At 41.1% G+C, this 14,890-nt stretch overlaps 1 protein-coding gene across 5 annotated transcripts in view; it reads right to left on the bottom strand.

Moving 5' to 3' along the window:
• Nucleotides 1–14,890, bottom strand: part of CNOT10 (CCR4-NOT transcription complex subunit 10) — a 62,929-nt gene that overhangs the window by 47,515 nt on the left and 524 nt on the right. For 4 of the 5 annotated variants that reach the window (XM_067753610.1, XM_067753605.1, XM_067753606.1 and 1 more), the window contains exons 2-3: nucleotides 4,207–4,301; nucleotides 3,142–3,303 (exon numbers count right to left, since the gene is read on the bottom strand). The exons of the other annotated variant lie outside the window; for it this stretch is intronic. In XM_067753610.1, the coding sequence (XP_067609711.1) occupies nucleotides 3,142–3,303; nucleotides 4,207–4,301 (257 nt within the window). The remainder of the gene's footprint in view (nucleotides 1–3,141; nucleotides 3,304–4,206; nucleotides 4,302–14,890) is intronic. 5 annotated transcript variants of the gene reach the window in all.

The raw sequence follows: 14,890 nt of genomic DNA, 5'->3' as shown, positions 1-14,890 counted from the left end.
AAGTGATTAAAAATAGTCTCTTTAAATAGAGAAAACTCAATTTCCAAAGAAAGATAACACTTCTAGGTAGTTATGCAATGAAGAGAGAATAAGCTAAGAAGGGATAATTCTCAGCCAGAAAAAGGGGTTTTGGACAAATTAAGGAGTTTTGGTTTCAGCAAAGGTTGAACTTACGATATGAATAACTTTGCCACATTTTCTATGATTCACCAAAATAATCTAGTAATTGCTCCAGCCAGAACAAAAACTACTCACTAAATGAGATAAAAAGTCACTGAAAGTGGAAAAGACTGACAAGGTGTGTCACTATGCCCAGGACATGTGACTGAACAGAAGTATGATTTAGAGAAAGCAAGGAGACACAAGTACAAACACTTGTAGGAAACTCAAGAGTTGGAAGGCACTCGGTGTGTGTGTGTCTGTGTGTTAGTTACTGAACCAATCTTATTAAGAATAAAGGCTGGGACTTCCCTGGTGGTGCAGTGGTTAAGAATCCGCCTGCCAATGCTGGGGACACGGGTTTGATCCCTGGTCCAGGAAGATCCCACATGCCGTGGAGCAATTAAGCCCATGTGCCGCAACTACTGAGGCCACACGCCTAGAGCACGTGCTCCGCAACAAGAGAAGCCACTGCAGTGAGAAGCCCGCACACCACAACAAAGAGTAGCCCCTGCCTGGTGCAACTGGAGAAAGCCCACAAGCAGCAACAAATGCAGCCAAAAATTAAATTACAGGAAGTTTGCAGGAGCCTCTTATTCTTTATTTTTTTTAATTAATTAATTATTTTATTTATTTTTGGACGCGCTGGGTCTCCATTGCTGCGTGCGGGGTTTCTCTAGTTGTGGCAAGTGGGGGCTACTCTTTGTTGTGGTGCATGGGCTTCTCATTGCGGTGGCTTCTCTTATAGTGGAGCATGGGCTCTAGGCGCATGGGCTTCAGTAGTTGTGGCACACAGGCTTAGTAAGTTGTGGCTCTCGGGCTCTAGAGAGCAGGCTCAGTAGTTGTGGCACACGGGCTTAGTTGCTCTGTGGGATGTGGGATCTTCCTGGACCAGGGATTGAACCCGTGTCTCCTACACTGGCAGGTGGATTCTTAACCACTGTGCCACCAGGGAAGTCCCCAGGAGCCTCTTATTCTAAAAAAAGTTTTCAGGATGAACTTGTACTCAAAGCCCAAATTAATGTTCCCTGCAAGAAACTGTCTATGGGGTTGTAGGGCACAAGTACTAGACATCAGCAAACATCATCTTTCCTCTGATTCTGGAGCTCCAGATAAATCATGGTTAATAAGACTAGAGCAATGATGTAATGTGATGACATACACATTTACAAAGACTGAGGCAGTTATGAGAACAGGCTCAAGAGTCAGAGGGTCTGGTTCAAATCCTGCTTCTCCCCTTCCTAGCTGTAAAAATTAAAATTAGTAGGCCCTCTAAACCTCAATTTAAAATTGAGATAGGGGACTTCCCTGCTGGTCCAGTGGTTAAGAATCAGCCTTCCAGCGCAAGGGAAACGGGTTCGATCCCTGGTCGGGGAACTAAGATCCCACATGCCGAGGGGCAACTAAGACTTCACGCTGCAACTACTGAGGCCGCGTGCTCTGGAGCCTGTGCACCACAACTAGAGAGCCCATGTGCTGCAAGTAGAAAGCCTGTGTGCCGCAAAGAAAGATCCTGCATACTGCAACGAAGATCCTGTATGCCACAACTAAGACCCAGTGCAGCCCAATAAATAAATAAAATATAAAAAAAATTAAAAATTGAGATAACAAATACCTACCACAAGGGTTGAATGTGAGGATTATATGAGATATGACACAAAAAACACTTAATATGAAATACGGAATCAAGTAATAACCATTTAATAAATGTTGGCTATTATTCTCCTTTTCATTGACGAATTTTAATAGGGTTGAATAATTACTTTACTCCTATAAAGTCATGAAAAGCCTGAAGGGGTCTCTTATTTCTAACCATGTCACATTTTAGGTGATGCTTCCACAGTATGGTGGTACTCATGAATCCAGGACGGGGGCTCAAAAAGATCTCAAGACCTTGTACAGCATGAAGCAGTAACTAAAAACACAAACAGAACTGGGTTCATGTAGCTCTTATTACTTAAAAGCTTTGTGTCTTTTGACAATTTATCCAAGCCATCTGTACCTCAGCTTTCCCATCTGTAAAATGAGAAAAAATATAGTAGCTACCACAGGACTACTGGGAAGAATAAGTGAGATGTCCTATATGAGGTTCTTAGTTACGTAAGGTCTTGTTACACAGTAAGCACTAAAGGTCTGCTATTAGCCCTCTTGAATATCAAAGGCCTACCCTTGTGACTGTTATGCCTAATGACCAAGGCAAGTCCCAAACCATATATAAATCAGAATATCTTCTATTTGATCAGTTAATCATCTCCTAATCCAAAATGCTAAAAGTTTGACATTATTATTAATAATCAGATCTTTGCAGTTATAAATAAGATAAAATCTCGGCAGCTACTCTTCTCATATATTTCTATTTTAATTCTTTCTCAAAACTCCAAAGCTCATTCAAATTTTGTGTATTAGCTTATTCTGATCAAGTTCAAAACCCCATAGAAAGACTTCCCTGGTGGTGCAGTGGTTAAGAATCCGCCTGCCAATGCAGGGGACATGGGTTCGAGCCCTGGTCCGGGAAGATCCCACATGCCACGGAGCAACTAAGCCCGTGCGCCACAACTACTGAGCCTGCGTTCTAGAGCCCACAAACCACAACTACTGAGCCCGTGTGCCACAGCTACTGAAGGCTGAGCGCCTAGAGCCTGTGCTCTGCAACAAGAGAAGCCACGACAATGAGAAGAAGCCTGCACACTGCAACGAAGAGTAGCCCCCGCTCGCCGCAACTAGAGAAAGCCCGTGCGCAGCAACGAAGACCCAATGCAGCAAAAAAAAAAAAACCAATACAAAATAAAATCACACAACATACCTTTCATTTCCTGGAATAAGAATTTTATACAAATAAAATTAATACCAACAAATGTTTTATATTAGAAATTATGCTATTAATATCAGATAGGAAGTGAAATTAATTTTACTTAACTAACTTTATTTCACAATCTAGAGAGCACCACAATATTTTTATAATGAAATTCATTTATGTATCACCTGATTCTTCAGCTGGTTAAGTGTCTGTCTTAAACTATCTGTTGTTGTCTGGTTACTTTTGAAAAACTCAGCTACTGCTGTGTTCAAAATTATTTTATAATCGTCTTTGTTTATATCTTGTAGGCAGGCAAGATGTTGCAGACAGACATCATAATTTCCAGCCTAAAACAAAAACAAACAAACAAAATTACATACCAACTTTGAGAACTATACATTCATTTCCAAATATATTTCAGTGATCTTTATTTAAAAATTCTTACAAAGACAGATATAATTCCCCTAAATATACTAATTAAAGTCACTAGTTGAAGTAAGAGTCATGCCAATTAAGAAACTGTGATATGTCAATTATATCTCAATAAAACTGAAAAAAAAATGTGGATATTTATTTCCAAAGAATGAAACTCTAACAGTGATACATGTGCATTATATCTACAAGACACACACACATATATGGGTATGTAATATACCTATATATAGTATATATTATAATCAGATATAATATATATTAGTACATATTGCTAGCAAGGTATAATAGCCAAGGCTAGCCAAGAAAAGTAATATGATTAATTACTCCAAATTTTAATTTCTAGTATACTTGGAATACCCAAGTATCAAGTTCTTCCACTTACATGTATGTAACTTGATAATCAAATAATGTTTTCTTTCATATCGTTTAGTGTCAGAAAAGTTAAAATTCTGACAATAAACTTTTGGGGTTCCACTTTAAAGTACAGTCAAGGAAGAGAACTGAAGAGAGTAGTAAAATGAAAAGACTGACTCACATATTACAAATCTAAATTTAAGAGACTTAAAAACAACATTGACAGTTAAAATATGTTTATGGAAACACAAAAATTTGGGAATGGCTCAAATTACTCTCATTCCTTTCACCATATTTAAACTCTAAAATTAAAAAAAAAATTTTAAACCTAAACCTACTCTATAAACTTAAACTCTTGAATTAGTACAGAACAAAAATTATAAATTAAAAAATTCACTGTGAAAATATTCATGCTTGACAGTTACTAAAAATGGAACAGATTAAGAGAAACCACTTCTTACTGTGAAAGCCTGGAAAGCACTGGTGGACAACTCCTTCTCTTGATCAGTAATCCCAGAGGACTGACCTGTCCCTTCATGTTTCTCTGCTCCCTGATCTGCAAACACACAAGTTTTATAGTTCTTTAGAAACAACAGTAATGCAGTGAATGTATCCCTAGTTTTCTTCTTAATTGTCTTCTTCCTAATGAAGTTGCCAAAGTTAGACCTCTCTCAACCACAATGGCTATTAGTGTCATAAGTGAGGAAGAAGCCATTCCTTCGAAAACTTAAGAAATGTTTCCTTTTGCTGTGGAAATCCTTATGTAAGGATTACAGTTCTGTCTGTCAGGTCATTCAGGCTGAGAATATTGTGTTCTCTTAAAAATATTAGATCTGTCCCCCAGCCATATACCAAAAATCCCACATATTCAAGAAAATATGCCAGGCCCTGCAGACACAAGGAGATTATAAATACATATACAATGCCTTCAAAAAGTTTATAATCCAGTTGGAACACAGCAACATTTAACAATGAGAAAACTACATTGATAAGAACTCATAGGTAATTTCCAGGCAAAGAAATCCAAAAGCCAAGATTAATACATTTAAAAAAGCCTCGTTGGGACTTCCCTGGTGGTCCAGTGGTTAAGAAACCACCTTCCAATGCAGGGGACGTGGGTTCAATCCCTGGTTCGGGAACTAAGATCTCACATGCCGCAGGGCAACTAAGCCTGCACCCCACAACTAGAGAGCCCGTACGCTGCAACTACTGAACCCACGTGCTCTGGAGCCCGTGTGCCACAACTAGAGAAGCCTGCATGCCACAACTAGAGAGAAGCCCATGCGCCCAACAAAGAGCCCGGTGCACCACAATGAAAAGATCCTGTGTGCTACAACTAAGACCTGACACAGCCAAAAAAAAATTTTTTTTAAAAAGCTTCCTTAACAGAACTGTCCATGTACATTCTAATATTCACAATTTCTACCCAATTTACTCTTTTAAAAATTAGATTTTTTTAATTTAAAAAATAAACATAAAAATCTCAGCTGAACCAAGTCTTAAACTACTCAAGGACAACACCTGTTGGGTCTGAGCGTAAACTGGTTAAGACCTCCTGGTAAGGAATTGCCAATACCTGTCTATGTACATAGCCTTGACCAAACAATCCCACTTCTAGGTATTCACTCTACAAATACACAAAGATGCTCACTGCAGCACTATTTATAAAAGTGAATGTCTAGAAATAACACAACTAGAGATATCCTTAAATATCCCTCAGTTAAGAAATTGCTAACTATATATTCCAATTAAAAACAAATTGCTAACTGAAGCATGGTATAGGAATACAATGGCACACTAAACTGTTAAAGAAGTTGAGTCTACATGTGTTGACATGGAAAAATATCTTCAACATCTTAAAGGAACAGATTGCAAACAGTTTTTTTAAAAAAATTAATTTTTGTCTGCATTGGGTCTTCGTTGCTGCAGGCAGGCTTTCTCTAGTTGTGGGAAGCGGGGGCTACTCTTCATTGCGGTGCGCGGGCTTCTCATTGCAGTGGCTTCTCTTGTTGTGGGGCATGGGCTCTAGGAGTGTGGGCTCAGTAGTTGTGGCTAGTGGGCTCAGTAGCTGTGGTGCACGGGCTTAGTTGCTCCGTGGCATGTGGGATCTTCCCGGACCAGGGATCGAACCCGTGTCCCCTGCATTGGCAGGTGGATTCCTTCCTTCCTTATTTATTTTTGGCTGAGTTGGGTCTTTGTTGCTGCGCACAGGCTTTCTCTAGTTGTGGCGAGTGCGGGCTACTCTTTGTTGAGGTGTGCGGGCTTCTCATTGCAGTAGCTTCTCTTGCTGTGGAGCACAGGCTCTAGGCATGAGGGCTTCAGTAGTTGGGGCTCATGGACTCTAGAGTGCAGCTCAGTAGTTGTGGCGCACGGGCTTATTTGCTCCGCGGCATGTGGTATCTTCCTAGACCAGGGCTCGAAGCCGTGTCCCCTGCATTGGCAGGTGGACTCTTAACCACTGCGCCACCAGGGAAGCCCGGCAGATGGATTCTTAACCACTGCGCCACCAGGGAAGTCCTGCAAACAATATTATACAACTGAACTTCATGTTTTGTAAAGATATATACATAGATATGTACTTCTGAATATGTACAGAATAAACTTTGGAAGGATATACATCAAACTCAGTGATTACCTTCAGGGAGTGGGATGGAAGAGTGAGAGATTTTACTTCCCTTCCTATTCCTATTCCTCTCAATTGTGAAACTGAGCAGGACCCTGTCTGTGGGGCCCTCCTGGATACAAAAACCCTTCCGAACACCCCTCCTACCCCATTTTCTTCTTTGTAGAAAAAAGCTTCAGGCTCCTAGACCTTTCCTGAGTACCAAAGGGCAGATTCAAACAGTAATTAGAGAAGGGAGGGAATGCAGAAACAAAGGTGGAGCAGTCAAGAAACAATAGTGCAGAGTACTGGTTCCTCCTCAAGGAATATATATAACACATCTCTTGAGTTCTTCTGCAGGAACTAAGGCCCCCACACAGGTGGAGGATAGTAACTTCAGGCTGAGCACAAGATTCCTGGACACCACCCTGTTACCTCACTACCAACCAATCAGAAGAAAGCCACACACCCTGCAGCCCTCACCCCAAATTTTGCCTATTAAAAACTTTTTTCCAAAAACCATCAGGGAGTTTGGGTTTTTTAAATACAAGCCACCCAATCTCCTTGTTTGGCCTTGCAGTAAACCTTTCCCTGCTCCAAACTCTGACATTTCGGTTTGTTTGGCCTCACTGTGCTTCAGGCACATAAACTTGCATTTGACAACACTTGTTTAAATTTTTATAATTTACATGGGTTACTTTTTTTTTTAAGTTTTATTTTTAAATGCCTGCCTAAAACTAATACAAGGTTTTAGAATTCAGATAAGGGGTTACCTCCAGGAGTCTAGTGACTGCAAGATGCATGGGGTGGAGAGTGGGGGGTGCTTCTGGGTGTGTGAGAATTCATTAAACTGTATGTACACTTATGATGTGAGTACTTTTTGATAACTGCCTAGAAACCTGTTTTCAAGGATCATTTCAATGAATGAGTGCTCAGTAGAGCTGACTTTTGGAAGCCCTGGCCTGGCACATATAAGCAGTAAGCAAAGACCCCCGATTTCCCTCTGTCAAGATGACATCATGGTATAATGAAAACATACGTCTTGGAATCAGTCATATCTTCAGTCTGGTCTCCCCTTGACCATCTAACTCTCTTAACTAGATATTAGCTTCCTTCCCCCTTTCCTTTTGACAGAACAACTAAGGGTTCCTTCCCCCTTTCCTTTTGACAGAACAACTAAGGATTCCATTGTGGTTTTTTGTTTGTTTTTTTATAAAATACTTATTTCTGCACTTTAAACATACAAATAAACAATGAAATTAGATTTAGTGTGAACAGCTCCATAGATCACTGCAAAACCCCTATTATTACAATACTCTTGAGAAGCACTACTTACACTTAAAAACAAAATATAACCTGTGCTTAAGTGAACTTATCTAAGACTTAGATCTGCCCTACAAAAAAAGGTATTCTGGTATTTGGGGCTTTTTGGGGTGTTTTTGTTTTTTTAGAGGTAAATTTTATTCACAGTGTTTTTTTAAAAATATTTATTTTATTTATTTATTTTTATTTTTGCCTGTGTTGGGTCTCAGTTGCAGCATGCAAGATATTTATTGTGGTATGTGGGATCTTTCACTGCAGCATGTGAGCTCCTCTCTAGTTGTGGTGTGCGGGTTTTCTTTTCTCTAGTTGTGGTGCACGGCCTCTAGCGTGCATGAGCTCTGTAGTTGTGGTGCGTGGGCTCCAGAGCACGAGTGCTCTGTAGTTTGAGGCACACGGGCTCTCTAGTTGAGGTGTGCAGGCTCAGTAGTTATGGCGCATGGGCTTAGTTGCCCCACGGCATGTGGGATCTTAGTTCCCTGACCAGGGATCAAACCTGTGTCCCTTGCATTGCAGGATGGATTCTTTACCACTGGACCACCAGCGAAGTCCCTGGCATTGGGGTTTATTAGAAGTGTTACCTCTGATAATTAAAGTTAGATAAATTAGTATTGCATTTCCACTTTTGCATACAAATAAATAAGAATTGATTCGTAACAGGGAGGACAAAAACTAATAGTTTAACAGTTTAAACCAGTGAGAGAGCTCACTGGTTTAAGAGGACCCTGTCAAACAGCTTTTTCTTTAGAAAGCCAGTAACAGTGAGTTACTGTTAACGCAACTGTTTACACAATACACCTGCTTTGCAAAACTTTCAGGTGCACAATAACAGTAAGGACCATTTTCTTTAAAATGTGTAAAAATGGGGACACAGGATTTCAGGACCCCAGAAAGCCAGGTATGAGTTTAGATTGAGACAGAACCTCAACTCTAGGTATATTCACCGTAAAATTTTAACAATGAACGTAACTACTTTGAAATTTTTTAGGAAACCTAAAGTGTTTAAAAACTTTATCTCCCCTCATAAAGAAGTACACTAAATTTAAACCAAATGTCCAAAATTCTTAGTTTGCCATCAAGTTATCTCCATAGCTTCTTCTAAAATATAGCCTCTCTAAATTAGATGACATTCTTTAATGGGACTTCTTGGCCCAACTGTCATTTATAAATTGTGATTATAAATACAAGGCAGAGGGAAACACCCAACAATTCACCAAGGCACTGAAGAGTTTAAGCTTCTACTTCCCACCAGAAGCAGATTGCCTTATGTGGCCACTGCTATCATTATTCTCTAGGAACTGTAAAAGTCTCCTAAAATCTTCCAAATAAGGAAAGAAGCCAACTTTAATAAGCTAGACTCTAAGGATGACAAGAGTCTCTGAAATAGACATTTTAGAGAACTGAGCTCAGTAAACAGCCTTTTACATGTTAACCAGCTATTATTTTACCTACATTCTTTTACTTCAAGATAAAACTAGGGGAAAAAAACCCCACTCCAATAGGATTACTATTCCTATTTTCCTTATCTTTCTGCACTTTTCAAGTTTTCTGCAAGGAACAGGTATTATTTTGACAATCAGTCTTTAAAACATTCAATTTCTTGGTAACTACTGACTTCTTACCAGAAAGAGGCTGCACGTAATTCCACAACGTGTCTTTATTTGTCCCAAAATAGTCTCTATTGCCAATTGAAAGAGTATATGACCGTTCATCCATAAGCCTGACCTTCCTTCTACTCTGGCCTAATGAACAGGGCTGACCATCTAGGCGAACAGAGCTCTTCGGCGCACAGACTTTGATGCTTTTTAAGCCAACGGGCTTCATTTCTAACCAATTAGGTTTAAACTAAGTAGAAAAGAAACACACTGCTTTTCCAAAACTGGAAAAAGTCAGTTAACGGAAAGCCCAGACACATTCCAACACAGAATGTTAACAATTCAAATCTGATTGGAGGGGCTTCCCTGGTGGCGTAGTGGTTGAGAGTCCGCCTGCCGATATAGGGCACACGGGTTCGTGCCCCGGTCCGGGAAGATCCCACATACCGTGGAGCTGCTAGGCCCGTGAGCCATGGCCGCTCAGCCTGCGCGTCCGGAGCCTGTGCTCCGTAACGGGAGAGGCCACAACAGTGAGAGGCCCGCGTACAGCAAAAAAAAAAAAAGAAAAAAAAGAAAAAAATCTGATTGGTGGGGCTTCCCTGGTGGCACAGTGGTTAAGAATCCGCCTACCAATGTGGGGAACATGGTTTTGAGCCCTGGTCCGGGAAGATCTCACGTGCCGGGGAGCAACTAGGCCCGTGCGTCACAACTACTGAGCCTGCGCTCTAGAGCCTGTGAGCCACGACTACTGAGCCTGTGAGTCACGACTACTGAGCCTGTGAGCCATGACTATTGAGCCCGTGAGCCACGACTACTGAGCCTGTGAGCCACAACTACTGAAGCCCACGTGCCTACAGCCCGTGCTCCACAACGAGAAGCCACCGCAATGAGAAGCCCACACACCACAATGAAGAGTAGCCCCCTCTCGCTGCAACTAGAGAAAGCAACACACAGCAAGGAAGACCCAACACAGCCAAAAATAAATAAATAAAACAAATAAATTTATTAAAAAAAAATCTGATCGGAGGATCTTCCACACAAGCTACACTTTTCAAAATACAGCTCCAATGATGTTCAAGAAAAGAAAAATTTCCCCAAAGTAAAACAAATGCAGGCCTAAGTAAATCTACTGCTACTCTCGCAAAATAGTGTTGATGCCTTTGTGAAGGAAAAGTTTAAATGAGGATGCCATTTCAAAGAAAAAGAATTCAGGTTTACTAAAGCCACCATCCAGCTAATGTTCACATACCTCACGTGTGGTTTTCTATCACATGACCAAGTACACCTGCCTTAGCAAAGCCCTACATACAATGGCTGATTTCTCCACAGCTCAGAGGACTAACATGTGACCAGCAATGCTATAGACTTGAGCACCCTGTCCAGCAGTGCAGAAACAAAGAACAGAATACCAAGCTTCAAGAATATCAGCACACTTTGGGAAAGACAGGCAAAGCAGAACGCTACCAGTGCTGATGACTGTTTTTATTTTCATAAATACTAGTTTAAAAAAATAGTAGTTTTTATGCATGGAGAAGAGATTTACTCTAGTTTTCAAATATTAACAGTCACTAATTTACAAGTTCAGAATGACTAGATTTTCCTCAAACTTTTACATTTAACGTCGACATCTTACTCTGTTTGGAGTTTTCATTTTAAAGGGCCGTGATGAATGTTTGATTTCACTTACACCTTCAAACAAAATTATAACTACCTTAAATAATTTAATATATTCCATTTTAACTACAACCTTAAAACATTTTTTTTTTTTTGCGGTACGCTGGCCGCTCACTGTTGTGGCCTCTCCCGTTGCGGAGCACAGGCTCTGGACGCGCAGGCTCAGTGGCCATGGCTCACGGGCCCAGCTGCTCCGCGGCATGCGGGATCTTCCCGGACCGGGGCACGAACCCGTGTCCCCTGCATCGGCAGGCGGACTCTCAACCACTGCGCCACCAGGGAAGCCCCTTCCTACCATTTTTACAGTCATCCTGGCTCAAAATTTCAAAGCCATCTTCAAGTACTCTTCTCCTGATTTCATATTACTCATCTGGTCCTGTCTTTCCCATATTCATAATGTCATCAACCTTTTCCTATTAAGCCTACTACTGCCATCCTCATAGTCCAAATTCTCAGATAAATTCAAATCTAGGATTTTGCATCCTAACTCCAGCCACTTTCTCCTTTCAAATAACTATCAAAAGTAAAGTCAAATAAATCACCCTAAAATATTGCTGGTGTTTCACACCGCTTTTATGTTACATAGGGACATGAACCTTAGGACTTTCAACTGCCCCTTCAATGTTTATCTTTGAATCATAAAGGGAGGATGGGATCAGGGTGGATGGGAACCCCCTCCCTTCATGATTTGGTTGAAATACAAATCAGGGTGTGAGAACTGCTGGCTGATCAATCACTAAGAAGCCACGTAACCTAGAAGCACAGGTAAATTAATTCTCCAGGAGGTGAGTCTTGACCAGCTGGAAACAGGAAATGGGAGAAAGCTGGACAAATAAATCATCCCTTCTTTCTCTCTCATATGGACTATTCTGAAGTGTAATTTCTCCTCGAAAGCCTTACAGAAAAGTCCCATATGCAAATGACCTGCTACATCTCTTCACAGGTCACGATGGAACAGTAGCTAGGACTGTAATGTAGTTCATCTTCCTTTGCCTTCCTTCCTTCTCTCCCTCACCTTCACTATCCTGGGCTTGCACCTTCCAAAAAGTGAACACCTTAATCGGGTTCTGCTTCCCAGAGGGTGTGGGCTAAAACATACACCTCACCTCAGCTGATCCTCACAAGCTGTAACCTGGGGAGGTAAATAAATTAGAAAGCTATTAGGAATAAATTAGAAGATTATTAGGACCCCCGTTTTACAAATGAAGAAACTGAGGCTTAACTCAGAACCTTTCCCAAGGAGCAAGGACATTGTTCAAATGTCACCTCTAAGAGAGCCCTTCCTTCTCTAACCAATCCACTCAAAGTAGGGTCCCTGCTCTCAGTTATCCTCTATCCTTTTACTCATTTTTTCTTTTCTTCACAATATTTATCACAGCTTGAAATCCGAATTATTTCTTACTTTGTTTACATGTTTATCTGCCTTTCTTACTACATTACAAGCTCCTCATGGACAGAGACTTTGCAGTGTCTGGCAGAGCAGGCTATTGGTGAATATTTAATGAATAAATTAATATCACAACATTAGCTGGTCTCAGCTAGTTTCTGAGCTTCCAGTCTTGTTTCATTTAAATCCATCCTTGGACTTCCCTGGTGGTCCAATGGTTAAGACTCCACGCTTCCACTGCAGGGGGCACAGGTTTGATCCCTGATCGGGGAACTAAGATCTAAAGGTCGAGAGGTGAGGCCAAAAAAAAAAAAAAAATCCATTCTCTACCACAGTCAGTGTGATCAGGTCACTTACCTTCTTAAATCCTTTCATGGGCCTCTTTCTTACCTAATGAAGAACAATCTCCATGAAAAGGGTCTTGGGCTCAGGAGCTCAGAGTTGAAGCAGCATATAAACTAGATTTTGAATGAGAAGCATGTTCACCAGATAGAGAAGAGAAAGAAGGGCATTACCGCTCAGAAACTCAAAAGAACATGATACTTTCTAAGAATCATTTCTGGTGTGAAGAGCTAGATGTGATGATATAGAAGTATCAGATGGAAAAAGATTGTGAAGAGCCTCACAAATGACATTAAGGAGTGAGGATCTGATGCACAAAAAATGGCACAGTCTTAGAAAGTTTATAGGCAAGGAATGGTATGATCTAAATAGTGTTTTAGAAATAAAGTGAAAACGCAGCAGTGAGAATGGACTGGATAGGAAGAGACAAAACCATTCAGAAGGATGCTCAATGTGAAACAGACCACATCAAGAGATAAAGGCCAGATGTATACGTATAGCTGATTCACTTTGCTGTACAGCAGAAACTAACACAACATTGTAAAGTAACTATACTCCAATTTTTTTTAAAAAAAGAGAGAGATAAAGGCCAGAACAACAGCACTTGAAATGGGGATGGAGAGGAGGAGCGGAGAGATTCATGGGGCCACACTAAACACTCATCTACTTAATACAAATTCAACCTTATTATCTAGGTAGGAAGTTTCCTACACTGTGGCCTATAAGCTTAAACCAATCAAAGAAAGGCCCCAAATCACTCTGGACCTTATTCTTCTACTACATATATTACATAGCTCTTCCCAAATGGGAGTGCCACTATAATAGGGCTGACTCTAACAGACTGAATAGCATGTCTTCAAAAGCAGGGAGTGTGTCATATCCATTTCTTTAATATCCAAGGCAGTGCCTGGCACTCAATTTTTATGAACGAATGAATGAATAAGTAGAAGAATGCTTTATGACTGAAACAGGACTTGAAAACAACATAGGTTTTAGGCCTAAAAAGGTCATTCCAGGCAAGTGCAATGGTATGGGTGAATAGAAATGGTAAACCTGGGGGAGAGACAATGTCCTAAACTAAGATGGAATATGTTGGTCCTCTTGGTCCAGCCTTGCATAGGCCATGCTTATTCCCTGCCTGGAACTTTCTCCCACCCACCCCTCCTCATTCCATATGGCTCACCCCTTCATTTCGTTGGGGTGTCTACTCAAATATCACCTCACCAGAGGCTTTCCCTGACCAGCCTACCTAAAATTCTCTAGCGCCCTCTAAAGGTTTAGCCTCACTCTCTAAACCTTTTCTCTTGTTTTTCTTCTTAGATTACTGAAGAGATGCTCTGACAATTTCATTCATCTGTACCTATATTAGGCTTGGCTCACTTTAATTTCAAATCAAGTTCGTCAGTTATTGAGATCAGGACCTAATAAAAAAATTACAGCACATTGAGATTTTTTCCTTTTTTTTTTTTTTTTTTGCGGTACGCGGGCCTCTCACTGTTGTGGCCTCTCCCGTTGCGGAGCACAGGCTCCGGACGCGCAGGCTCAGCGGCCAAGGCTCACGGGCCCAGCCGCTCCGCGGCACGTGGGATCTTCCCGGACCGGGGTACGAACCCGTGTCCCCTGCATCGGCAGGCGCATTCTCAACCACTGCGCCACCAGGGAAGCCCTCTTTTCCTTTTTTAAAAAAATTAATTTTACTGTAAAAAGTCTAACTGTTGACCACTTCTAAGTCCTGTCATTTAAGTTCCTTCCAACAAAACCTGGATGGATGCCACAGAGAACATTATTTTCTTACAGGAAATATACGCCAGACCGTCCCAGAGTAGGCAGGAAAGAATTTTATATTCCTCAATGGAGAAGATTCTAGGAATGGAGCAGTAATCCATAAAGAAAATCGTCGAGATTAAACTTAAGGGGAAAAGAGGTTCTAAACGCAAGATATTATAGAGAGCACAGCTCGAAGTGAGACACGATAATGTCATGCCTATTTCAATAAGTTGTTTTTACAAAGCTAATTACACAAGACGTCGCTGACCATAGGCAGGCTGATGTGGCGGAAACCACCCAGATGAGTCCTAGCCCGAGCCGGGGGCATCAAGGTAGCCTTATCTCCGGGGTGAACTTTCCTTGCTCTGCCTTCCTCAGTGGGAATTCGAAAAGTCTGTGAAGCGGCCACCTAGATTTAAGCTTCTTAAATCTGAGATATTCCAGAGAGCCGGGCAAAG

The sequence above is a fragment of the Pseudorca crassidens genome, chromosome 10 (assembly GCF_039906515.1).
Source record: "Pseudorca crassidens isolate mPseCra1 chromosome 10, mPseCra1.hap1, whole genome shotgun sequence".
Taxonomy (NCBI): Eukaryota; Metazoa; Chordata; class Mammalia; order Artiodactyla; family Delphinidae; genus Pseudorca; species Pseudorca crassidens.
The sequence above is the reverse complement of the archived record's forward strand: the minus strand, read 5'-3'. Positions and strand labels throughout refer to the sequence as shown.